The sequence below is a fragment of the Ahaetulla prasina genome, chromosome 11 (assembly GCF_028640845.1).
Source record: "Ahaetulla prasina isolate Xishuangbanna chromosome 11, ASM2864084v1, whole genome shotgun sequence".
In the NCBI taxonomy this organism is placed as follows: Eukaryota; Metazoa; Chordata; class Lepidosauria; order Squamata; family Colubridae; genus Ahaetulla; species Ahaetulla prasina.
In genome coordinates, this window is record NC_080549.1 from 16,524,714 (window position 1) to 16,552,372 (window position 27,659).

A 27,659-nucleotide genomic window follows, 5' to 3' on the forward strand; every position below is an offset into this window, starting at 1 on the left:
CCTTGAACATTTAAGGGGATTGTTATCAACGCAGGCAACAGTCAGTTAAAGTTATTATGCTGTTATTCAAAAATCCTGCCCATTAACAGTTACAAATTGGTTTAATATTAATTGCGGTATATCAATCAACAGTTTTTGTTGTGTTTCAGTGACTGGCATCACAATAATAAACACGGCTGGAAAATAATTTGTACCAATGGAGCAGTATTTTTAAAAGCAACGGGGAAAACCTAGTGAGGGTTAAAAGAACGTGGCAATCTCCTTGGGAAACAAAATATATCTTTTCAAAGATGAGCCTTGCTGATCCCAAGAGTAATGAAGACAGTTTCAATTGTGGGCTATCAAAGTAAAACCTTCATAGTCGCAATTTATAGTCCATTTCAACCGAACATTAGTCTCAACTTAAATTCTGTCTGCTTCCAAATAGTTTTGTCTGTCTTTTCTTTTTCTTTTTTTTTCTGGTTTAATTTCAAGCAAGTGAAATCAAGGCTGTGGGGCACAAAGGAAAAAAAGCAAAGTAGAACAGAAAGGCTGTGAATCTTTTAGTTCTGCAATAACTCTAAATCTATCCTTAAAAAAAAAAAAAAAGTTTTGCACAGATTCCTCTTTAATGTTGTTGGTTAACTATCTTATATTAATTTGTGTTGGTGTTAAATAGCCTGAATCTGTGCAATTAAAAATGCTTTCAAGGCCATTTTAAACCTGTTTGCAGAAGCTGTAGTCTTAACAAATGGCAGCAATTTCTAGACTTTTATATAATCTTCATTTGCACAGGGAAATTGTATTCAAATGGGTTTTGCGAATGAAATAAAGTAATTTGTCATTGTCTCCAGTTATAGTAGGACAACAAAGTTGGTTTTGTGACCAGAATAATACCAGTATTTTATATATATTGTATTCAATTATTGTTTCTGGGTTTTTCTTTTTTTCTTTTAACCTTGCTGATCACTGACTGTAGTTTTAAAAGATTTAATTTGACTGTGGCAACTTCCTGGAACATTACTATGTTCTTTTTCCAAGTTTCTGGACTTTTAATAAGCTGCATTTAGTAATCTTTGCATAATGGTGCGTGCACACCCATGTCCTTGTACTTTTCCCAAATAGCAACACATTCTGTTTTTCAAGGTAAAAGACGATTGCAAAATTCAGCAGCTATAGGCAGCCATTTTAATTTGGTCCAAGTGACTAAGCTTGTGTTAATTTGATAAGAAGTCTCCTCAATTTTACACCTATTTCTTTAGAGTAATTTGTTTTAACCGATGTTACAAATCAACCAAGAATTTTGACTAGACGGTGTAATTAAAAGTAGGACTTGATGTTGAGAAGGAATTTAATGATAACTTGCCACAGCCAATTTGCTATGAGACAAGAGTTTTACATTACAATTGAAAAAACAATCCATTAAAGAAAGGATGCTAAAGGCAGAAGGGACAAAATTAAACGTAAATGACAAAAATTAAAATAACTTTTTTAAACAATTCAATTGAACTGTTGAATTGTCCCGCCGTGAGTTGGCGACAGCAAGTTTTCCCACGAGTTGGCTGCAGTGAATTGACCATGGTGAAGATGGCCGTGGCGACTTGGCTGCAGCAAATTGCCCCATTCTGATTGAAAACACCTTCGTTTCCGCTGTCTGCCCTTGTCTGGTTTTTTTTTGTACTCTTCATTGAGAGGGTGGGAAAAAAGGATATGTGCTTGTTTCACAGTTACAGGACCGTACACAATTCAGTGACCGAGATTTAGCCACCCTTAAGAAATACTGGGATAAAGGCATGACCAGCCTTGGATCGGTTTGCAGAGAGAAAATTGAAGCCGTTGCTGCGGAATTAAACGTTGACTGTGAAATAGTAAGGGTAAGAAACTTAACATTTGTAGAAACCGAAATAGCCTCGATGAAAGTTTTCTCTTTTTTCCCCCTGAATTGCAAGAGTGAGATCGAAATAGATTGCACGTGTTATTGAATGGTTACATTAGGAAGTGCTCTGTTTCCTGTCTATTTATAGATATCATGCCTTAGGTGAGACATTTATTGATAGCTACTCTATGTTAAATGTCTGATACTTCAATTGTATTTAGATTTATATCCGTTTTTTTAAAAAACTCAGAGCTGGAAAGGAATAACCGTTGTTTTTTAGCTCTTCGTATTGTAGAAGGAAGCTGAGTTTTCTTTTGATCTCAACCCCCCCCCCATCCCCAACTCCCCATCCCAAAAAGAGGAAAAGATAAGAGCTATGCTTCGTATATATGGAGTTCCAAGTATATTACCTGATAGCAAGAGCACTTAGACTTATATACCGTTTCACAGTGCTTTACAGCCCTCTCTAAGCGGTTTTCCAGAGTCAGCATATTGCCCCCAACAATCTGGGTCCTCGTTTTACCCACCTCAGAAAAATGGAAAGCTGAGTCAACCTTGAGCCTGCTACTATTTGAACTGCCAGATTGCAGGAAGCCGGCAGGCAGCAGAAGTAGCCTGCAGTACTGCACTCTAACCACCAGGGCTCTGATCCTTCTTCCCAATTTCCCAAACGCTGCTTGAATACCTGGGGACTTGAGAATACAATACGTTGTATGTGTAGGAGAAGAGCAGTCAGAGCTGGGAGGAGGAATAAAATGTGTCATAAGCTTAGAATCCTTCCATTGCCACAAACAAGCCAAGGCTAGTCCCCCTTGAATTCCATTAGCCCTTATCTGGTCCCAATTTAGTGCTGGCCATTACTTGACCAGATTCTTGTGCATAAGCTTCAATAAATCATGTCTGCTTCATCCTAATGAATGGGCCTGATTTTTTTTTGAGCCTGATATTTGTCCTATATCTGTAACAGCACTCCTTACTAGCACTGATGATTGTTTCCAAATGTGCTTTTTTTTCAAAAGGCAACTGGACTTTCTGGTTTTTCTTTGAAGACATTTCACTTCTCATCCAAGAAGCTTCTTCAGCTCTTGACTGGATGGTGGGGAATGGAAGGATTTATACTCCTAGTATAATTCCATAAGTCCAGTTGCCTCTTGAAAAAAAGCGCTTTTGCAACAACCATGACTTGGATGACTGAGAATCTCCATAGACAAGTAGCACTGATGTGTTTACCTTATCAGGGTAATGAAACATCTGTAAGAAACCAAGCAAGCTCAGAGAGTTCCAAGGACCCCCTCATGTCATATATCTTTCTGTTCCTCCCTCTCTATATAATACTGTCTCAAGACCAATTTTTAGAATAAATAATCATGTCCACATCATCTCACTTGTGCTTTTAAGTGTTTCAATTTAGAAATCAGGTATAATTTATTTATTTATTTATTTTATTAATTTAATTTCTATACCACCCTTCTCCCAAAGGACTCAGGGTGGTTTACAGCCAGATAAAAACACAATTATACACATAGCACAAAAATTAAAAACCTTTTAAAAATTTGGGTAGCCCTCGCCATCCGATTCTTTCTAAATGTATTTTCTGTATTTCGTTCCTTAGCCAAATCTGGTAATTGCCATTAAGATGCTTCTAATTCTAAAACTTCAGTACGGATACATTTTAGACATTCATTCATTGATAATCAATACGTAAACAGCTTTTCATCCAAAGCTAATTGGATTAGAGGTGATAAAATTACTAGAGAAGAAATGAGAACATATGTTGAAATTCCATTAAGTTTCTCTTGGATTCTAAATCTTATGTGGAATTTGCCATCCACCTATCTTCAAAGAAACTTCAATAACGCAAGTGTGTTTCTTCTTGAATGATTATAGTTGTGATTGTGGCTTCCTTAATATTTCAACTTGTGACTTCCTTAATATTTCAGCTTTGGGATCAGTGATAATGTCTTCATTGTTTTCCCCTATCTGTTTCCTCACCCAAGACTTGGATTGGAAATAGGAGACGGAAGTATCGTTTGATGGGCATTGAAGTCCCTCCTCCACGAGGTGGCCCTGCCGTTTTTTCGAGTCAGTCTGATTCCAGTGATAAATCGGTACCCATTCCAGGCGATGACCCCCTGACTGACATAGGAGATGATAATGACAGGAATGATGAAGTGTCCATCTGCTTATCAGAAGGAAGCTCCCAAGGTGGGTCTTTGACCGTGATGGTGAGCCTATGACACGTGTGGCAGAGGTGGCACGCAGTGCCCTTTATGTGGGCACGCGAGCCGTCACCCCAGTTCAGCTCTGCCATGCATGCTAGTACATCTCCTGCCGGCCAGCTAGTCTTATGGTCTCTGCCACGCATGCGCAGGGGGCAGGGCATGTGTGTGGGGGGCCCGTGAACATGCGCGTGGGGGCGGGGAGGGGCGCATGTGCAGGGGCCACATGTGCATTGCATTTTGGGGTTCAGCCACACATGCACGCTTTGGGCACTCAATCCAGAAAAGGTTAGCCATCACTGGTCCATGACAACTTGCCACAGCCAACAAAGTAAGAGGCTTCCACGGATCAACTTTACACAATGTTCCTCACATGTGGGATTGTGTTAAGAGTTTTCTACCTTTTTAACTTTTAACTTTTTAACCAATCCTAGTTAAAAAGTCAGTCTGGGCCAAGTTGTATGCCCAACATAATTTTGCTTATCTTGTCTGAATATTTCATTGCTCATTTGGACAGTCCAAGTCTAGATAATTTTTTTGCTTTTCAGGCTAACTCTAAAGGGATCTTTAATTTTTCAGGAGAAGAGAGGCGCAGACTCATAACTTGGCACTGAACCTTTAATACAGCTGAAATGATCTTTTAGAGTTAGACCCCATTCTTAGCAACCCAACAAGTGACAGAGGCAGGCGATTATGAGGCCGGAAGTGTGTTTTAAAATGCACAAGCAACAATAACTCTGTCGGTTAAAAATGAACAGGGGTTCCCATTTCACCGACTTCACAGTTCAGCTAACTGCTCCTGGTACGTTTGACTGGAACAAATTGCCAAGGTTTTGCCTTGGGTACTTCAAAAATAGCCTGGTTCTAGGGCACATTAATGGATAGATAGATAGATATGCCAAGCTTGATCTCATCATTTTGTTTAACCAATTTGGAGAAGGCAAGGGTAAAAAAAATACATATCTGAGAACTTGAGCACTTCTGATGAGTCTTTCAGAATTTCAGTTACAAAGAGAATATGATAACAACACAAAATTGGCAGGGAGTAACTCAAAAGCCAAGTGGATCGCTAAAAATCTGCAAATCTTTTCGCCTGAGGTGAAAGAACTCCTCCAACAACAAGAGGACTTGGGAAGTAGAACATGCTGCAGCTCTAACAAGAAACTATCTTAAAATTAATTGAGTCTGGCACTCTGAAGCCAAAGTGGAACCATCAAAGAGAGGCACCAAGAAGATCAATGCAGAGACATTCAATTTTGCAGCTATTAAGATTGTTGGACGAGCAGGCACAAAAACAGTCAGGGAAGTGAATGAAGCCTGGGAAACAGTCTATTCATCAGTCAACAGGAGTGCTGATTTACCACCAGCCTATCAAATGCTTAGTAGGTGAGGACTGGGCAGCACAAGCAAACAATAACCAACGACTTGAAAGCCAAAAGGTCAACATCTAAAAGGCCACATACAGCAGAATACCACACACAGAATAGCTCACACTCTGCTAGAGAGAAGTTCCCTGAAGATGGGCCCTAGCACGAGTACCAAAGCGTGGAATACAAAACTGATTACATTATTAGTTTTGACAGTGGATCTCTCTCTCTGTTCTTCTCTTGTTTGGCCATTACAAGTTTTGAAATCCTGCTCCCCATCAGTAACTGGATAGATTAGAGATCTCCAGAATAATTCCTAGACTCCTGTTGTGGTCCATCAGCAGCCTACGGAGCTGGCAACGGAGTCGGACAGCGATGAGGCTGAGGTGAGGCCAGGGCCATCGGGAAGTGAGGTGCGGACTACAGAGCCTCCAGAGACTGATAGTAGTGAGGCAGAGGAACAGGACGAGCCTGTTCCTAATACACACATGAGAAGAGCTGCCAGAAGGCAAGAGCAGCTCAAGCAAAAATAACAACTCGGGAGTAGGGCCAAGAGATGATTGGCCCCTTCCATAAGGCTTAAAACAGACCATCAACGGCGTTTGGGCTTTGCTGGAAAACAACATTGGTAGCTTCGTCTTCTGCTTTGTCTTCTGCTTCGTCTACGTCTTGCATTTATTTTTGTGACTTCTGAACGTTTGCCAAGAAATGCCTTTGGCAGTTTGCCTAATTGGATCAAGGTTTGCGATAGGACTGAGGAATTTGTGTTGGGAGCAATTTGTTTTAATTTGAGTTGAACAACGCTGGGAATGAAGTAATTCTCAGCTGTTCGAATAAAGTTTTTTTTTCACAGACTTTTTTTTTTTTTACTACCTACTTGGGCCTGGGTGACAACAACTCCCATATTCACAGTTTCTATCCTTTTTTCATGAACACTGATGATCTATTGGCTGGACTAGAAATACCATTGAGATAAGAAAACATTTATTGTCATATTTTTTTACTGTGAGCACACTGGCACACATTAAAAATAAAATACATACATGTATGCATACATGTATATGTGTGCGTGAATACACTATATACGTACATATGTACGTTAATCACTGTCCATTTTGAATACATAACGGAAAGAAGAAACCTGTCGTGCCCCACTCCTCCTCTGACGGCCGGGTCTGGGAAGTCTGTATCAAACGTGGCCACGAAGCCTTTGCAGCTTTGCCAAATTCCTGTCAGAGTTCTCAGGGCAGGCAGGAATCCAAGGTGTGACTTCCGCAACCAGATGAGACTTTGTCTGACTCAAGGAATGCCAAAAAAGAGATCCTTTATATAGGCCATGGGGTGTGGCTCCATGACTCAGCACTTATCCAGGCCTGCCCCTCCCTTCCTTTTGCTGACGTCGCCTCTCTATTCTCCGGAAGCGGGGATCTGTCCACTGTGTCTTTTCATCCTCAGCTGCCGTGGCTGGCTTCGTGCTCACACGCTGTAGGAGGGAGGTTTGTTTGCTCAGTCTGTCCGGGCATGGTGCCAGGGCTGGGGGCTGGAGGCATGCCAGGCCATTCTTCTTCACTATCAGTCTCTGGCTCAGATAGCAGGAGATGGGAGGGGCCCGGCTGAGGAGAGGAGGGCGGGCGAGGCACAACAAAACCTGAGAGTTCACAAGTTTAATACTGTATGGAGCAAAAAACTGTGGCTGAATTTGGACGTTCTGCTTCGGCTACCACGAAGCCCCCGTCCCAGAAGATAACAAGGAAAACAGGTTTGCGATCAGGAGGTGTCGTGTCCCAGGCAATCTTGCAGACCCTGCTCAAGCATCACTTATATTCTATGCCTTGGATAGAAGAAAAGCAAAGAGGTGTGCTCAGTACCGAGTCCGAATAACGATTCATTATTTTTGTCACTATCAGGTGGAGTTAATTCTAGCATTACTATTTTCAGAAGAAAAACAAGATGATTTAACAGGACGATTTATCCCGAGGAAAAACCACCCCAGAAGTTCTAACAACCTTGAGGGGGTTGGGGTTTAATTCATTTTGTACTTAACTCTTTTAATTACAGCATATAGACAAATTTGACTTTACTTAGGTAAGTTTTTCATAACTATCTGCGAAGTGGACACACACTTTTTCTTTCTTTCTGCGGATTTTCTGACAGTCCTTAGATCAGCACTTTGCTTAGAACTACATCCTTGTTTATTTCTGCAGAAGAACACAACGAAGTTCTTCCAAATGAAGGCATTGGCCACAAAGAAGAGGACCACGCTACTGCAACTTCAGATAATGTGGTGAGAACGCTTCCTAAAATCAGCTTACGAAAATTAAAATCACAAAGCTTGATGAACTGATATCTGAAGGGGCTCGGTGTTGTGCTGTGCAATTGGAAGGAGGAAAAAAAAATCAAAACTCAGAATATCCAGTTTTGGGAAGCTTTTGTGGATGATGAAATCCTGACCATGTCAAAAGGTTTGCTTTCAAAACCGAAATTGTTTTCTTTTTCTTTAAGAAAATAGAGATAATAGATGATGAAGAAAGCGATATGATCAGTAATTCTGAAGTGGATCAAATGAGCTCTCTTCTGGACTACAAAGTAAGTGCCCTGCGTTTTTGTTTAAACAGAAAAAAATATGATCCTCTCAATCAGAGGTGGGGGGGGAACCATGGCCCCTTTATTTTTATTTTTTTATTTTTATTTACATTTATATCCCGCCCTTCTCCGAAGATTCAGGGCGGCTTACACTATGTTAGCAATAGTCTTCGTTCTATTAGTATATTTATATACAAAGTCAACTTATTGCCCCCAACAATCTGGGTCCTCATTTTACCTACCTTATAAAGGATGGAAGGCTGAGTCAACCTTGGGCCTGGTGGGACTAGAACCTGCAGTAATTGCAGGCAGCTGCTGTTAATAACAGACTGCATTAGCAGCCTGAGCTACTCGCGGACTTCAACTCCCAGAATTCCTGAGCCACCTTCTGGTCATAGTAGAGCGCTTAGCACTGCAAAGTCTTGAGTATAAATTAGGGACCGTGAGAACATAACTCCAGGCAGATGGTGCTGAAGCAAACATTTTTAAAAGTAGGATGAATGATATTTTTTTTTAAGGCAGAATGTTCCAATTTTACCAGCTTGTAGATTGCAGGCTATAATGTTTGCTTTTGATGCCATATAAGCAACAGCAGTTGGGAATACGATAAGGGCGGCTTTTTGCCAAATTTGCAAAGGTTACATCTATACATAAGAATTGGAGGTGGATCACTTCTAACTTAGGTTTCACTTGGTGTAACAATATAGAACACACGTTATCCTACAACATTGCCAGGTTTAAAGGAAGTGGAGGCCTTTGAAAAAAACAATATGCAATTGAGTTTCACATAGTTAACTTCATGATCCCTGCTTTAAGAGAAAGTACAGTGCCAGATGAATATAAATGTGAAGAAAGTGATTTCTTTAATATCACGTGCCACCAATCTGAATAGTGTGATGTGATAACTACAAGGACGTGTTGTTGAATTTTGATAAACAGCTATTCGCGGTTAAATGAGCTAGTATCTGAGAAAAATAGGTTATCCATATATTTTTTAAATGGAGTTCTTATCTATTGCAGTTTTTGTTATTGAAATAAATTGGAAGAGTATTTCCTAATTACAAAACGTAGGACACAGAGAGAGAGATAGGTAGATAGGTAGATTTTGAAAGATAGATGGATGGATGGATGGATGGATGGATGGATGGATGGATGGATGGACGGATGTGCGGTGGCCTAGAGATGAAGCTCTCGCCTCACAATCAGGAGGCTGTGAGTTCTATCCTAGATAGAGGCAGATATTTCTCTCTGGGCACACTGAGAATATAGCTGCTGAAAAAAACTCTGCATTGGCGACAGGAAGGGCATCTGTCCAGTTCACACTCAGCTCCATTCAGTTGCCCAGATTTCACCCTGCAAGGGATTGTGGGGTGATAGATAGATAGATAAGATGTGAATTAAGAAAGGTGCATTTTGCTTTTGCATTTTAGTGTTTAATTGGATTGGGCTGCTATACTTTAATTTATTATTTAGTATTTCTCATTTTGAAAATATTTTGGTAAAATACTTTGTAAATTTATTATAAATACCAAAACTTCATGTTTTGCATCTCAAAACTGTAAGTGAGAAAGTGATCCATTTTTATATTAACTGACTTTTTCTCAAGCATAAAACTTTACATATTTGTACCACATATTTGCAAATATCGCTCCTCTTTAAAAAGCCAAAAAAGGGAGTGGGGGGGAGGGGACAGAAGAACCACATTTGAGAAGAACAATTTAACCCCCGTATAAAATGAAACATTATACTGAAAGTTATATAGAACTTTTTTCCTCCCTCCAGAACGAGGAAGTAAGGTTCATTGAGAGTGAACTGGAGCATCAAAAACAGAAGTATTTTGAACTCCAGACTTTCACGAGAAGTTTGATACTTGCTGTCAAAACAGATGATAAAGATCAGCAGCAGGTAAGACTAAAGAAAGGGGAGGCAACCTTCTGTCATCTTTTGCCTCTGCTATGAAGATACAAGCAAGTTTCAGTAGGTCTCTCGCAGGGGTGAAATGCTACCGGCCTGGGCTGGTTCGCTCAAACCGGTAGTAAAAAATGCTTTAAAAAAGTAAAAAAAAGATTTTGACGATCAGGTGGCATAGCTGATTGGCACAGCTGATCGTTGGAACCTAAACAATGTCGGCTGGCGGCCCCCAGGGGAAGGGCCTTCTCTGTGGGAGCTCCTACGCTTTGGAACGAACTTCCCCCTGGTTTACGCCAAGCGCCTGATCTTCGGACGTTTCGCCGTGAGCTGAAAACGCATTTATTTATCCAAGTGGGACTGGACTAAAAGTTTTAAAGTTTTATTTAATTTTAACTGGGGTTAATTATTAATTTTAGGTAATGGGATTTTATCATTTTAATTGTAATTTTAAATTTTGGCCTATTTAAATAAGTTTTTTAATTAGTTTTTATTGTGTATGATTTCTGTATTTTTATCTGGCTGTAAACCGCCCTGAGTCCTTTGGGAGATAGGGCGGTATAAAAATTTGATTAAATAAATAAATAAATAAATATATAAATAAATAAATAAATAAATAAATAAATAAATATTTTGTTTTACTTTTTAAAAACATTTTTGTTACCTATTCGCCCGAACCGGTAGTAAAAAAATGCTTTTAAAAAAGTAAAAAAAAAAGTTCCGATGATCACACGGCACAGCTGATAGTCACAGCTGATCGTTGGAACCTTTTTAAAAACTTTTTTTAGTTAAAAATGCTAAAAAAAAGTTTTAAAAACTTTGGCCCTGCCCATCCAGTCACATGACCACGCATCAAGCCACGGCCCCAGAACCGGTAGGGAAAATTTTTGAATTTCACCACTGGCCTCCCGGTTAGAACAATTCTCTGCCACTAACAATATACATGGAAATATATACACAGTGAGGATGTTGCCTTTGAAAATTTCTTTATGATAGAGCTTTTTAAATGTGGATTACAGATTTATTTTATCTATTAAACATGTATGCCATCCATCTCCCATACAAGGTGACTTTACAATCCATAAAAACAAGCCAAAATTGGTTAAACTATTGAAAGATTAAAATCAGAGACATTAAAATATTATTAAAATGTTAAAATACAATGTGTAAAATACAATGAATGAAATGAACTTCACTGAATGAAGAACTTCAGAAATGCAACTCTTGACCTAGCATCAAAAGACTCATCCTATCACATTAAGTCACTCTCCATTTTGTCTTCCTGGGCTGAGTCCCTTTCTCTTGCTGGGAGGGTGCAGGGGAGACACATGTTAGACCTAGTTTTTTGCCTAGTTTGGATCTTGCAGCAGTTGTAGACATGAACAGGTAATGCCGAGATTGGAAACAGAACAGAATAACAGAATTGGAAGGAACCTTAGATATCTTCTAGTCCAGCACCCTACTCAAGCAAGACACCCTATACCTGTGTGGCATGCGTGCCACAGGTGGTACGTGTTGCCATATCAGTGGGCATGTGAACTCATCTCCAGCACGCATGTGCACGCTGATCAGCTGATTTTCGGGCCTTCTGGATCCACCAGAAGTAGGGAAACAGGCTGTTTCCTGCCTCCAGAGGGCCTTAGGGGGTGGTGGGGAAGGCTGGTTTTGCCCTCCCCAGACTCCTAGAAAGGCTCTGAAGCTAGGTGAGAGAGAAGAATGGACCTACCGGGCCATTGTGTGCCAGGAGCAGGAGTGGAGAGGCCGCGCACATGTGCATGGTGGCGGGGCACATAGAATTATGGGTCTGGGCAAGTGCACGTTTGACAATCCCCCCCCCCTCCTGGAACGCGATGGCAGAAAGGTTAGCAATTACTGCCCTATACCTTTCCAGACAAGTGGCAGTCCAGTCTCTTCTTAAAAGCCTCCAAGTGATGGAGTACCCACAATTTCTGAAGGAAAGCCATTCCACTGGTTGGGTCCATAGGCCCCAGGGGTGAGATTCAGGCGGTTCGGCCAAACCAGATGCTGATTTTACATTTGGTTCACCAAACCAGTAGTTGCAAGGACTGGCTGGCCCCTCTACCCTGCCCCTTCCCTCCCAGGAGTCTCCACGCGGCCCGTTTTGGATGCCAGGTAACTGCAGGGCCCGCGCAGAGGCTCTGGGAGGGAAAAAAAAACGGGCCTCCTGGAAGTTCCAGAAGTCTGGAAACGGGTCCGTTTCCGGCCTCCAGAGGGCCTCCAGAGCACGGGGGAGGTCATTTTCACTCTCCTGGAGGCTTGAGGAAAGCTTCTGAAGCATCACACCCATGCATAGGACCCCAAACTCACAAGAATAAATAGCAACTTTTCATTGTTTCCATTTTCTTTTGTAAACGCAGGCACTTCTAGCCGATTTACCTCCAGAATTGGAAGAGATGGATTTCAACCATACGTCTCCAGACCCCGACGATACCTCATTCAGCTTGTCATCTTCATCCGAAAAAAATGCCTTGGACAGTTTGTGATCTTTTTTTTTTTGTTTTTTTTTTGACAAAGGAAAAAAACACACAGTATAGTTTGTCTAACGTGTATGTTTCCGAACCGATTACATTGGGTTTAACCCATATCCTTAAAACATGAAGGAAGACGTAGGGTGGGAAGGCCGGCAAGCCAATTGTATATTGAGGGCATTTTGATAAGTTTCTGCAAATTCAGAGTTTTTGTTGTTGACAAATGTGAAAGCTACTTGAAAGCTGCTTCCGGCAGCTGTCTCTTGATGATGGTACCTTCATTATAACATGAACTTTTAATAATAAACCCTTCACCTAAGGACAGCACCGAGAATGGAAGAATAGTAGTGAATTCTGTTAATAACTTCCTAATGTTAATCCGTCAGTCCTACAGTGTGATATTTTGCCTTTTCTTGTTCTTTTTCTCCTTCTCAGGTAGATGGACTGATCACTGGAAATTATAGGTTTCAAGACATGAGTGGGGGATAATTTGGCCCTTCATTCAAATGATGATCATTCTAACCAGGGATCAAACAAAGAAGCGTTGGTCTTTTTACTTTTTACTTTTTTCTGTATATAGCAGCAAATCTCTTCTCTTCATTTTGGGATGATGAAATATCCTGGAATATTTTCATTACTGAAAAGAAAAAAAAAAGCAAATCTATTTATCTTAGCTCTAATAAATTATTTTGTGTATATCAGCAGGTGGAAATTCCAAGCGAGCAAGGAAAAAAACACTTGACTCTTTTAAGTGCACAATTCAGAAAATACAATTTCCAGTTGCACAGCCTTCCCCTTTAGTACACTGTAGAGATCGGTAGTAGTAATCCTGTCAAGCTGCGACGATCCAGTATATATATCCATATCCGAAGGTCTGGCAGATGCTTTCGGCTTACTTACAAGTGACTGGGTCCACGAATCTGATATAAAAAAAGATGAAAATGCGGAAATTGTTACTCAAGAGAAGAAGAAAAAGAGCTTCATAAATGGTGTGAGAAATGTTGATGAGAATTCCCTCGAAGGGGAAATATATTTCTGGACTTTTAATGTGGAGCAATTACTTAGTCCATATACTTATTAAGATAATTGTGTTTTTTTTAAAAAAAACAAACCAATCAACCAGCTAGCTAGCTAGCTAGCAAACACTAATTTATGGATTAGCTCCGAATAGGATTTAGCAAATGTACAACCCATTTATGCAGCCAGGCTTAAAAGTTATTTTGATCGATTTTGTTAGGCAATTAGTAGGCCGTGTAGACCTGAACTCAGTGAGAAATATATTGGAATTCTCCATCTTTGCTGTGTGCATCGAAATCCTCAGTACAACCTCTTAAGACTCCAATGCATAATTTGACCGTGGTCCTCTTTTTCAACTACTGCTGGAAATTTAAGATTAATGTTTTTAATCTTAAACGTATTTCTTTTTTTTTTTTTTTTAGAACTTTGATCTAAAGTTATGTATGTTGTGTCTTAAATAGGATAATGAAAATGTTACTTACCAATTTGTATGCTTTGTTCTTTGGGATAGTATTTAACCAATTGATTAGGTGCTTGTCTCCTAGCGACCACGTAGGTAGGCTTTCTCCAGGCGTCGTTGGCGTGTGGCCTTCAAGGCCTCTCAGTGCTGCGTTCACAAAAATGTAAGATAAATAAGCGATGCCCTATTGATGCCCCATAGCACAAACCTGGAAGGCTTTACATTCAATGGAAATGTTGGTAAGAAAACTGCTGTGTAAAAAAAAAAATTGTCCTCCCTCTTCTAAAGTCTCCTTCTACCTTATTCTTAAATTCCAGCTCACAGCTTCTTCACCTAGCTGCCCCCCCCCCCGCCTCCCTACCCTCTTCCTTCCTTTTGCGTTTTATCTCTCTGCTCTCTTTTTTAAAGTTGCTCTCCAAGAATGAAAAAGCACAGGAGAAACAGGATTGCAACTCCTTTTAGCCTAAGAAGAGGAGTTCCCCCCCTGGGGGGACATCCCTGTTCGGGGTGGGCTTCAAAAATTTTAGCAAGGGGTTCTCTGCCTGGTTGCTGGGTGGGTGGGGCCATGGTGGGCGGGGCCTATCCGGCATCCTGCACCACGGTGTGTGTGTGTGTGGTTTTTCCCCTCCCCGGGCTCCAGAGGCTTTCTTTGAGCCTCCGGGAGGGCGAAAACAACCTCTCCAGATTCGGCCCTGTTTCCAGCCTTCCTGAACTTTCGGTGGCCCCTTTTTTCACCCTCCCTGCACGTCCTGCACTTACCTGCATCCAAAATAGGCTGCATGGCGACTCCTGGGAGAGGTGGGGTGGGGTGGGCGAGGCCAGTCAGGAGTGGGATTTGGGGGGTTCTCCAAACTGCACAGAATCTTAGCTAGAGGTCCTCCAGAAATCCCAGCAGCTCACCCCTGCCCCTGTTTAATTGCACCTCTGGGCGAAAACAAATGTACTCGACTATGAGCAATGATGTATTCCCTCTCAAGCAAAGGTAAAAAGGGCGGAGGGATCAGGCACCGTTCCGCATCAAAATCCACATGCCAAAGAAGACTGTATTTCTTTTGGCCCACATAAATTATGCAAACTGATTTTGACACAGGATAATTATGGCTTCTTGGGTTTTTCCTTAATACTACTCTCGTTTGAAAGGAACGTGGTGGCTCAGCGGCTAAGATGCTGAGCTTGTCAGTCGAAAGGTCGGCAGCTCGGCGGTTCGAATCCCTAGTGCTGCCGCGTAACGGGGTGAGCTCCCGTTACTTGTCCCAGCTTCTGCCAACCTAGCAGTTCGAAAGCAGGTAAAAAATGCAAGTAGAAAAATAGGGACCACCTTTGGTGGGAAGGGAACAGCGTTCTGTGTGCCTTTGGCATTGAGTCATGCCGGCCAGATGACCATGGAGACGTCTTTGGACAGCACTAGCTCTCCGGCTTTGAAACGGAGATGAGCACCGCCCCCTAGAGTCAGGAACGACTAGCACGTATGTGCGAAGGGGAACCTTTACCTTTACTCTCCTTTGCTTTCTGGAAAGGGGTCAGGAGGTCTCTGCTGTTCCCCTACCTCCGAACACTGGGAATCTCCTGAAGCCACGCCTCTCTCGCTGCTGAGTTTTCAGCAAGCGGTCCTTTAAAAAAAAGTTTGTATAGCACAATTAGCAGCAATAAAACGAACGACACGAGATTCTCAAGAAGCTGTTCTCTGCTCACTGCCACGTTGATCCTCACGTCTGTGGCCTTTGTGACTTGTTTTCGGGAGTCATAAAACGCAGCTTGACGTGCTTGTGGTCCATATGAACAGTCAGGACTACATGCATTTTTTTTTAAAAAAGAAGAATGTAAAAAGTAGGAAGCCTAAGATAAGGCAATGCATGATAAGGCCAGCCTAATAGAGAAGGAACGTTGCGATGGAGAGCCGGAAAAGACTACAGGGAAAGATCTGCAGATTTGAACTGCATGTTGTTTTTTTAGGGTCAGCTCCCTGTTGTTTCAAATGCCATTTCTGTTTGCATTTGCTTGGGAGGTCTTTCTCAAGATGTGTAGATTGCTGTGCTGGCTGGGGAATTCTGGGTGTTCATTTCACACCTATCCAGGTTGAGAAACGTTGATCTAAGCCAGGTGTGTCTAACCTACGGTTCACGGGCCACATGCGACCCAGGACAGCTAGTAACGAGGCTCCATAAGACTAAACTTTAACATCATTGTAAACTAGGTAACATCATCAGTAGCACTGATGATTAGATTAGATTAGATTAACAGAGTTGGAAGATGACCTTGTAGGTCATCTAGTCCAACTCCCCACCCCCCACCCCGCCGCCCAAGCAGGAGACCCTAAAACAGTGATGGCTAACCTCGCGTGCCAAAAGTGTGGGGAGTGTGGGGGATTTGCGCACGAGTATGCCCACACCCATAATTCAATGTGCCCTGTCCCCCTGTACATGTGTGCGTGACCCTCCCCCCGCGCTCCCCCCGCTTTTGGCACACGATGGCACAGTTAGCATGATTGACCTGTTTTTAGCCCTCCCCAGGCTCCAGAGGCTTTCTTGGAGCCTGGGGAGGGCAGAAACAGCCTTTTCCACCCTCCTGAATGCTTTCCGGAGGCCAGAAACGGCCCATTTCCCAACTTCCAGTGGGACCGGAAGGCCCGTTTTTCGCTCTCCCCAGGGTCCAGAGGCTTTCTAGGAGCCTGGGGAGGGCAAAAAAGGCCTCCCCTCCCCGGAGAACAGCCTGTTTCCCAACTTCCAGTGAACCCCAAAGGCTCGAAAATCAGCTGGCCAACGAGCGCATGCATGCTGGATCTGAGCTAGGGCAACGTTTGTGTGCCCACCGATATGGCTCCGCGTGCCACCTGTGCCGTAGGTTCGCCATCATGGCCCTACACCATTTCTGACAAATGGCAGATGTTTTCCTAGTTTGGGTAATGAAACATCTGCCAGAAAACAATCAAGCTCAGAGAGCACCAAGAACCCCTCTTGGTCAACTTTGAACATCATTACGTGATTTATATACATGAACTATATTCTATATTTAACTTGTGACCCAAGTAAATCCTCTTCACTCAGTGCGGCCCGGGCAAGCGAATAAGTTGGACACCTATGACTTAGGCACTTCTTGCGTTGCTTAGTCAGCAATCCAGACATCCTAAAAGTTGGGTTTTAGTGGAAATGCAAGCTGAACAGAGTTTTGAAAGAACTGAAAAGCTGTTTCATACAAAAAGGTTGGGATTTTTTTGTTTGTTTGTTTGTTTGTTTTTTGTATTTTGTATTTAGCTACCTCGGATGTAGATGCCCATATTCCTAAGCTATAAAGATACCTCTCAGCTTTGCAACTATTCCAGAAGTTCTAATGGAAGGCTTATATGCTGTTTAGGCAAAAAAAAAAAAATTTGTGAACTGGAAAACGTTATTTTTACCAGTAGTTTATGTGGCACTTTGGTTTCCGTACGCGTGGTTCCAACTTCAAGACGCTTATTTTGATTTTTTTAAAAGGAATGACTCTGGCTAGTAAATCCCTAGGAGGCCTCCAGTGTGATCTAAATACAACTCTGCAAATGATAATCCCTTTTTTTTTTAAAAAAAAAATGACTTGCAGTTTCTTCATGCTTGCGCATCCTTTGAGGCTGAATGTATGATCTGAGTCTACGGTGAAAATACTTGTCTTTTTAAAATGGATTTGTTGGAGAATGCGGTGCGACTTGTCGCGCTCAGTTGTCTCCCTGATGCGAGACTTCGTTTGATGTTAAGGCTCATCAAATGATGAGAAGATACGTTTTATTTATTGTCTGTATTAAAATAATCCTTTCCAGACCTCACAACAGTTTATAATAAAGTCGCTGAACATGTGTTTGAACTAGCTAGCCCGTATCCACTGGAACGGTAGCCTTTACAGGTTGTCCTCGACTTACAGCCGTTTTGTTTAGTGACCGCTCAAAGTTACAACGGCGCGGAAAACAAGCGACTTGTGGCTGTTTTTCACATTATGAACGTTGCAGCATCCCTCAAGGTCACATGATCAAAATTCGGACCTTGGCCATTGGTTCCCATTGATGACGGTTGCAGTGTCCCGGGGTCACGCGATCCCCTTTGCGACCTTCAGCCAAGCAAAGTCAACGGGGGAAGCCAGATCCACTTAACAGCCGCGTCGCTAACTTGATAGCTGCAGCGATTCGCTTCACAGTTGTGGCAGGGAAGGTCATAGAACGGGGCAAATCTCACTTAACGACCGTCCCGCTTAGCAACAGAAAATTTGGGCTCAATTGTGGTCGTCGGTCAAGGACTGCCTGCCTTATTTTCAAATCCAAAATGGGTCCTTAGAGAAAGGTATGGTTAAAAAGTGGTTGCTTTAACCAGAAATTGTAAGGAGCCATTTTTTTAACTTCACAATCTTTCATACCCCTTTGTTCCTCTCCCTCTTTATGGAGACGAGGCTCATGTATCTTTGAACAATTGCACTGAATGGAGATACCTTTAATAGAATCAGATTTTTCCGGGGTAATTGCAAGAGGGTTGCTTCCTTTTTACCTCTGGTCGGTCATTCATTGTTCTCCTTTTATTTTAAAAAAAGAAAAGGCGGAACCAACAAAAGATGACTGATAATACCTCTGCTTGGACCATTGAGGTTTAAAACATGAAAGAGCATTGTACTTCACAATGCCCATCTTGCTTGTGTGTGAATACTCCATCGTTCAAGGTAATTTAACACTATTTTCAGGGAAAAGATGTTGATGGAGATTCTCCATCAGCCAGGTCATGGTTGCCCCAAAGGTGCTTTTTCCCAAAAGGCAACTGGACTTCCTTGGGTTTTGAAAACGTTTCACTTCTCATCCAAGAAACTTCTTCAGTTCTTCAAATTCAGTTCGATTCAAGGAGAGATGCAGCCTAGAACTAAGGAGTAATGTCCTAGCAGTGAAAACAATTAACCAGTGAAACAGCTTGTCTCCCAAAAGTTATGGGTGATCCATCACTGGAGGCTTTTTAAGAAGAGACTGGATAGCCGCTTGTCTGGAATGGTATAGGGTCTCTTGCTTGAGCAGGGGGTTGGACTAGAAGACCTCCAAGGGCCCTTCCAGCTCTGTTACTCTGTTTTCTCCCTTTTGGAAAAAGCACCATTGGGACAGATTGAAACGTGTGAACATTAAAATGGGTGAATAATAGATTCCATTACTTATCCTTCTTTTAAAGCATGAATTCTGGTGTTCTCTTTTCATAGGAAGATCTTTATCTTGGTTACCAAGGGACATCAAAGCTGAACCTTAAATATGTTTTAAGTGTCATTTTGTTCAGAAAAAAATGTGGGATGTTATAGACAAAGAGCAAATTCAGCAAATTCATATCTGGTATGTGAAATGTTTTACTGAATTATTTAATTTACATAATGTTTAAGACACACATCTATACATACATTTTACAGGCTACCTCTGCAAAACGATGCAACTTTGGATGTGCCCTAGATCAGGAATCTCCAAACTTGGCCACTTTAAGACTCATGGACTTCAACTCCCAGAATTCCCCAGGCAGCTGGCTGGGGTATTCTGGGAGTTGAAGTCCACGAGTCTTAAAAGTGGCCAAATTTGGAGATCCCTGCACCAGGGGTGAAATGCTCCCGGTTCGGACCGGACCACACCCCAACCCTGTCCATGCCCACCCAATCGCCTGGTTGCCCGCTTGCCACTTCTTTTAAAAAATGTTTTTAAAAGGTAAAAAAAAAAAGGGTCTGATGATTGCAGCTGAGCTGCCTGATCGTCAGAGCACCCTCCCCCTTTTTTTTTTTACTTTTAAAAGCATTTCTTTTACAACCTATTTGGGTGAATAGGTTGTAAAAAATGCTTTTAAAAGGTTAAAAAAAGGCTCTGACGATCCCAGCTGAATTGGAAAAGGAGCTTAGGAGCACTTTAAATGCGTTGCCAGGTAAACATGGCAATTTGTCATGGAGCTCCCAGCTCGGTTCAGAAGAAACTTGGCGTGTCCATATGCTGGGCAAACTGTGTTTGCATATCCATGTAAATGACTCTTATGAAAGGGAAATATATTCTACAATAAAGGTATAGCTGACTGGGGGAAGTTCCTTCAAGACATCCATTGATATGAATGGATGAGTTTCCCCACAGAAATGTGCCTTGGATGTTAATAGGCCCCTTTCTACTGCAGATGCAAGCTGCTTAGGCAAATAAGTTTAAAATTTTTAAACTTTTAGACATCTGAACATCATCTGGAAGTGATTTCTTCTGCCACTTCTATTTCTAGCTTTTAAACTTAGCTTTACTTCTTTCTTTTTTTCCATTCTGACAGGTCCATTGCCAGTGCTAGCTTTCTGTTACCAACATTCATATATATATACGGTATATAAAAAACCACATTGAATGTTTCAGTTGCCCTGTGTCCATTCAGTTATATAAAAGCTTTTTAACTGAATGGACATAAGGCAATTGAAACATTCAATGTGGCTATACAGAAATCCACATCGGATGTTTTTTGGGAAATAGAAACTTTTCCCCCTTGTTAGAGACAACAAACATAATATTATAATAATTAACCCAAACAATTAAAAGCGTGTGTTATTAATCGTGTTTCCATGTTCTGATGATCCTTTTTTAATTTCCCAGTATTTTATCAGGAACAAAAAATTTTCAGATGTTGGACAGTCTCCAGAAACTGAATTAACTCTCCTTACTATTTAAAACGCATAGGTCTCAGGATAGATAATCCAAACGGCACTTAGAAGGTGAACACAATACAATTTCCTGGAAAGAAACAGGAAAACGCTTTACTTTCCCACTGAAAAAGCATACGGCTTGGTCCTTTTGCTGCCTCAAATCATGCTAAGCCCACATGATGTTAACCCATCCACCATGATTTACAAATTGTGGTTTATGGTTTATTGGGTGAACCCATCACCCATCATGTCTTCAGTGAAGAGACTAAACAAGCTATGGCTTAGAATGACAAAGTACCTCAAACTTGGAAATTACCAATTTCAATCAGGCAGTTCAGTTCTCCTTTGACACGGCTGATGTAGGGACAGAGTCCCTAACTCATGCCGATTTAAGTGGTTATTGCAAGAGTGGCTAAGGTTGTATCAGAGATCATTACAAAGAATGTTGTGGGGTTTTTTCTTCATATATTACACAAGCACTCAATATAAGGCAAGTGTTCCTCAACCTTGGAAAATTTAAGATGAATGGACTCCAACTTGCGGAATTCTGGGAGTTGAAGTCCACCGATGTTAAAGTTGCCATGGTTGAGAAACGCTGGTTTAAGACGTTCCACTGCCCAGTGCATCCAACTCCCTATTCTTCTACTGTAGCTCATGGTAGCATCATAAAATTGACATGTTGAGTTTTTAAAGAGAATGACGTTGCGAGAAAAAAATGTATGTTCCTTGTTCCATTGGCAGAGTACTGGCAACTGAACAGCTGCTCAAAAATTTTTGGGCAGTTGAAGGAGTGGCAATTTACTGCATTTTCCAGCTGTTAAACCCACTTTTGGTTACAATAAAACAGAAATAATGATTTTTGTCCTCTTCTGCTTTTTTCGTTGCAATGCTGTTTTGTCAAAGGGTATGGAACTCACCTGTTTCTGATCAATGCATGGAAAGAGTGAAGCATGTAATATTTTTTTTTAAAAAACCATATATATTTTAATGCTTTTTTGAGTGAACCTTCCAGCAGGGGTCTGGGTTCTAATTTTCATAATTTCAAAGCAAGGTGAATGCAAAATAAATAAAAAGTTTTGGATAGAGTATGAATACACTGTAAAAGTTCATTTGAATTGTAAGCTGGCAGCTTCATAAATGCTCCTGACATTTGTCCATCTGACCTCGTCTTGAAACCTCTCTTTATAAATTTCTCTGCTTTGGGGAATGGTAACACTTGATTTAAAATTTTGTTGATGCTTTGGAACATTTTGACTACTTTGTCTTTTTTTTTTTGGTTTTGTTTTGTTAATGTAAGCTGGTTTATTAAACTGTGCCACTGAAATTTAAGGAATGAACAGAATGCATTTGGCTAACTTGGGTGCGTTTTGTAAATTTAAGGTGATTTAAAGCTGAATTTCTCTGCAACACTCCATGTTTATACTGCAGATTTATAGTGTGTAAATGGTTATGTGTAGCAAGAAATCTATGACAGATTCTTATCTTGAGTACCTCCATTGTAACCCAGGATATGTGATTTTGGTTTATTGCTACAAGGGATTCCACCCAATTGTACTGATCTTGTTTCTCTGTATGTGTCTGTGTGTACTGTACACACTCACATACACACGTACATACACAGATAACATGTTTATAATCTTGTATTATCGAAATCCAGATAACACAGAAAAAAGATGATTTCACAAGAAACCGATTCAGCTATTTTTATATGAACTGTTGGTCTCTGCCTTAACTCTTTTTGTGAAAATTTTGTGCCATAGGATTTTTAACTTATCAACGGATAGCTTGAGAAGTTTGGTTTGGAAAAAAAATAAAAATAAAAATGTGAATATTGGATTTGGGCTAATGGATACTTTTACAGTTTCCTGTCTTCATTAAGGGTTCTGAAAATATACATCCTATATAACTACATGTATTAATTTTCTTACTATGTTTGTTCCCCCTCCCCATTTTTAAGGGGGGGGCGAAGGGCTGGGGGGCGGGAGATTGCATCCACACTGAAATGCATACTTTTAATAATTTCAGGAACTGTCATTTTGCTTTCTGACTGTGTCAGTTATAGTTCGACAGACCCTTAATAAACTTTAGTAGACCCTTTAGTACAATGTTGTACTAAACAACAGTGTTGTTTTAGTACAGCACTGTAAACTGTTAGGTCAACTTGGTTAGAATGAAGGTCTACCTGCCTTCGCTTATCTTTATCTACTCCATTCAAGGATAGTTTTCTACATCTACCAGATCTAAAATACTGGAGAAATTTTATAAAGGATAAGTACCGTATTTTTCAGAGTATAAGACGCTCCAAACTATAAGACGCACCTACCTTTTTTAGGGAGGAAAACAAGAAAAAAAATCTGCATCTGCCTCCCAGCAATTTTCCTCCTTGCAGCACACAGCCTGCTTTAGTTTCATTTTCGTTTTCAGCACAGCCTGATTAGCACAAGGAAAAAAAAATCTGCAGCAAACAGCGGAGGCTGAAAATGGAGCGGGTGGAGGCGGCAATGGCAATCCCTGCAGCCTGAAACAGCTGAGGGTTAGGAGGCGGATCCAACTAACAATCAACTGCTTGTGCTAATCAGGCTGTGCTGAAGCTGAAACGGTCTGTTTGCTGCAAGGAGGTAAATTGCTGGGAGGCAGAGGCCAAAGGGTGGGTGCTGGCGGCGGGGCTACATTTGGTGTATAAGACACACCCAAATTTTCACCCTCTTTAAGGGGGTGGAAAAGTGTGTTTTATAATCTAAAAAATGCAGTAAGTTGATTTCCTACATTAAGTTTCCAGTTTCTGTTTTCATAACTAATGATTTAGAAAGATTTACTCTTGTTATTCAAGCTTGAGTTCATGTTCTTGAAGTCAACTCCAGGGATATATGCTCTCTTACTTTGCATTCAAACCCTACCGAATTTGGCCTTCTGCATAACCTGTTCTATTCTATGTATTAACTCAAACTAGCTGCCAAATGTTGACTCCGCTCACATATTGCACTACGACCATTTTGTTTTGGAGTGAAAGACAGACAGAAACTTTATTGTGGTCATTGATCGGTAAAAATACCTTCAATAAAATAAAGCAAAGGTAAGTCCTAACATCAGAGGCTCTAGGCAGCCTTTCATGGGTGAGATTTATACATAATGTAGCGGAATGTTGGGGTTTTTTTTTATTCAAAATAGATTTATTCCAGTTGTTTTGGGGTGTAAGATGCATCCTCCAGGCCAGGGGTCTCCAACCTTGGTCCCTTTAAGACTTGTAGACTTCAACTCCCAGAGTTCCTCAGCCAGCTTTGCTTCAACTTCAACCCTGGGAGTTGAAGTCCACAAGTCTTAAAGGGACCAAGGTTGGAGACTCCTGCTCCAGGCAGTGTGATTTTAAAATAATGGTGTATAGCTTATTGTAATGTATAAACTTTGGCATCGCAGCTCAAACATGCAAAGAATTAAAACAGAACATGGATTAATATGAATTTCCATTCTATTTATTATAATGATGTTTGTTTGTTTTTTTAAAAAAGAAGTGATTGCAGTATTCATCACAGAAAGTGAATTTGTCATTTTTATACAAACACTTGCCTAGTCAACAGATACAGTAGATAATTAGGTGACTTGTCTGGCTGTTTGCTGAGAATAATGTGTGAACCAAGCAATTATGCTTTAAGCATTTATGTGCAAGCTGCTGTTTTTCCTTTTAACTGAAGCGTAAGCAAAAAAAAATAACGCCCAAACCTGGCTTAAAATCTTGTTTGAGTTCAGCCATCTTCCTCTACAAGAATATATTTAACAACTTTGTTTAATTGTTTGTTGTTGGGTACCAAATCTGTGACACAGCAGCCTGTAAAAAATGAACTTCGATGTCTTCCTGTCTATATAGGAAAAGGTTGGAGAACAGCATATGTTGCCAGTTGACTTAAATAAAAATTGCTAATAGCTTTTTCTCTCGATGACTTCCAGAACGGTTGTTACGTAGGCAGCAAAGAATTAATTCTGTGGCTGAAGAAGGGTTATTGATCACTCACTTCCAGACCACGGGTGTCCTATCCTGCTGATTCAATTACTCAAATGTCTTGCCAATTAATGATGTTGCAAAAAGCAGCTATCCTGGGATGAGGGCGAATTGGGCATTGGGCTATAACAAAACTGTAAAAACAAAATGACAGCTTTTTTATTCAGTCATCCGGATTCAGTCCTTTTAGAGTTGATTGTTATAAAAGGAATTTATTCAGTCCTCTGTTAAAAATTATTCAGTCATCTTTATTCACACGCACAAACGCGCACAAATTGAAGAGTGATAACGAATCAGCAGGAAGCCAAAACCACCCTAATTTTGCCACCTTATGCGTAGGATTCAATATTTAAGATTGAGTTGATTTTGAGAATACTATGTGCGTGTTGAGAGCTATTAACAGTCCTCGGGTGAGGTGAACTGCAACTCAACAAGAGCTGATAATAGTAATAGTTCACCTAGAAAAGTGACTTTACATTCCGGTATTTTAGTCCTGGGCTGAGTGATTTTATGAGGACCCAGAATTGGAGTGCTGAACTTTGCCGATCTGAGAAGCTGTCCAAATAATGTACGAACCCTAACGGGAGAGCGGCTATGTTTAATAAACCCTGTTAATGCTCTGAATGGAAGATGAGCTTGGCTTCTTGATGGTGCTCACTTACTTTGGACAATAAGGTAAAGGAGTCCCTTCAGATTTTACTCCGCTAGTCCGTTGCTGATTATAGGGAGCGGGGATGCTCATCTCTGTTTTAGGGCCATGGAGCCAGTGCTGTCTAAAGAAATTTTCACAGTCATGTAGTCAGCATGACATTACAGAGCGCTGTTATCTTCCCACCGAAGTGATACCTATTTATCTACTCGCATTTGCATGCTTTCAAACTACTAGGTTGGCAGGAGCTGGGGTGAGGATGAGAGCTCACCTCATCATGTGGCACTCGGGTCTCGAACCTGGGCTGCCAGTTTTCCAGGCGGAAGCCCAGCATCTTAACCGCTGAGCCACCACGCCGTCCATCCTTTGGACAGAGCTGAGAAGAACATATTACAACCTCAGCAATTGTCTGTGAATTGAAGTCCAGCCAACCCTAAAGTTGCCAAAGTTGAAAAACCCTGCTTCCATCCTCTAAAAGAGAGTGCAAAAGGACTTTTTTCAAAGGATGTTTTGTTTCAGATGAAAGGAAGTCCATCTTCCTTATCTCTCACCTCTTCCTTTGCCTCCTGGAAGCAAACCAGCCATGCCAGCATGGAAAAGAGAACATGCTATGTTTTGTGGTCCGCCGGCGGCCTGCGGAGCTGGCAGCAGAGTTGGACAGTGAATAGGTTGGGGAGAAACATGACCCAGTCCTGGAGTCTGGGGAAGACTGATGAGGGATCTGCATCAGAGGCAGAGAGGGGGCCAGGGCCATCTGGGAGTTATAGGCTGCCTCCAGAGTCAGACAACAGCGAGGCAGAGGAACAGGAGGAGCCTGTTCCCAGTGTGTGCATGCTCAGAGCTGCCAGAAGGCAAGAACAATTAAGACAAAAGGGATGACTCGGGAGTACGGCTTGGAGATGATTGGCCCCTCCCATAAGACATAAAGGTACGTTCTGGTCAGTTTAAATTCTGAAGCTCCATTTTGACTCTGCTCGGTGTGGCCTTGCAAAGCTAATTGCCAATTAGGTCTTTGGCAGTGTGTCAAAGGAGATAAAAGTGGGTGTTTATCAGCCTTATCCCGAAGGACTGTGACACACTTCTGTCGGACTCTTTACAAACTATTTGTGACTCATTACGTGCTGTGAATGAACAGAATTCACAGCTGTTGAAATAAAAAGAGGGTTTTTGGGACTAATTGCATGCTTTTTACTGTCTCAGGAAGCCTAGGTCAGAACACTATGACTGTCTTGATGCATCATATCTAAGGCAGGTTTGATCTAAGCTACTTTCACGTGAGCAGACAGGAACAAGATATAAGTGTTTCAATAAACAGGAACCCTCCCTGTTTCAATAAGGTTAATAAAATCCACACAAAAGAAGCCCTTGGCATCATTTTGAAAAATCTCTTTTCTCATCCTCTCTCTGCTTGCTTTCTTGCTTGCTCATCAAACACAACAAGAACGATCCTTTTAGCCTCACTGGATCTTTGCCGATTGTGGTTGCTTGTGTTGGGGCTGAGTTGAAAATCTTACATGGCGTTATAGTGCTGCAGTTGCAATTGCTGGCACCCCTCCCCAACTCTAGAAACTCTGTTAATTAGCGGTATCAACACCAGGGTGAATCAGGAAAGCTAGCTCGGGAGTCATGCTTGCTATGTGAGATTTGCAATATTGATGGAGCTATTAGCAGCTTGCTAAAGGTGCATGAAAAACTCCAAAGCACTTGAGGGCAGGACAAAAAGCAACGGGTGGAAGCTTGTTAAAAGAGACGTCCAGGATGGAATAAGGAGAAATTTCCTGACAGTGAGAATGATTAATCAATGGAACAGCTTGCCTTCCAGAGAGGTGGATGGTCCATCTTCGGAGGTTTTCAAGGAAAAAAAATGGACAATCATTTGCCTGGATGGTATAATGTATGGGTCCTCAAACTGCGGCCCGAGGGCTGCATGCAGCCCATTGAAGCCATTAATCCAGCCTGCACAAGATCACAAGGCTGCCCCCCCACATCGCCCCGCCCACATCGCCCTGCCCACCCTTCTGCCGAGCGCAGGACTTACCTTCGCCTTTCAATTCCAGGTGAACAAAACACCAAACTAACCGGGTTCATGGAGAAGAGACCACTAGCCTTCTTGGAGAAGAGATCACTAGCAAATGCTAGGGCTGGAGGCTGGAGCCAATATGACATGAAAATGGGGTGACCCATGTTCCAATCCACCCTTAACCATAGAACCCTCAACTATGGGTGCCCTTAAACCAGGGGTGTCAAACTTGATTTCATTGAGGGCCGCATCAGGGTTGTGTTTGACCTCGGGGTGGTGGTGGTGGAGTGGGCATGGCTAGGGTGGGCATGGCCAGCTTGACATCACTTGTGTTCGGGAGTGCTCTTCCAGAGAAAACAGGCTCCCGAGTTCCATTTCAGCTGTGACAGCCTCCTGCAATCCTCTGCCAGCGAAAACAGAAAATGCGGACCCTCTGAGCTCTGTTTTTCTTGACAGAGGCACTGC

At 41.6% G+C, this 27,659-nt stretch overlaps 1 protein-coding gene across 4 annotated transcripts in view; it reads left to right on the forward strand.

Annotated features, from left to right (window-relative positions):
• The window catches only part of HDX (highly divergent homeobox), a 34,229-nt gene extending 19,829 nt beyond the window's left edge, over nt 1–14,400 (forward strand). For all 4 annotated transcript variants that reach the window (XM_058197162.1, XM_058197163.1, XM_058197165.1 and 1 more), the window contains 6 exons: nt 1,707–1,853; nt 3,853–4,060; nt 7,646–7,725; nt 7,944–8,027; nt 9,807–9,929; nt 12,311–14,400. In XM_058197162.1, the coding sequence (XP_058053145.1) occupies nt 1,707–1,853; nt 3,853–4,060; nt 7,646–7,725; nt 7,944–8,027; nt 9,807–9,929; nt 12,311–12,436 (768 nt within the window). In that variant the 3' untranslated portion in view covers nt 12,437–14,400. The remainder of the gene's footprint in view (nt 1–1,706; nt 1,854–3,852; nt 4,061–7,645; nt 7,726–7,943; nt 8,028–9,806; nt 9,930–12,310) is intronic.
• The last annotated feature ends 13,259 nt before the right edge of the window (nt 14,401–27,659 follow it).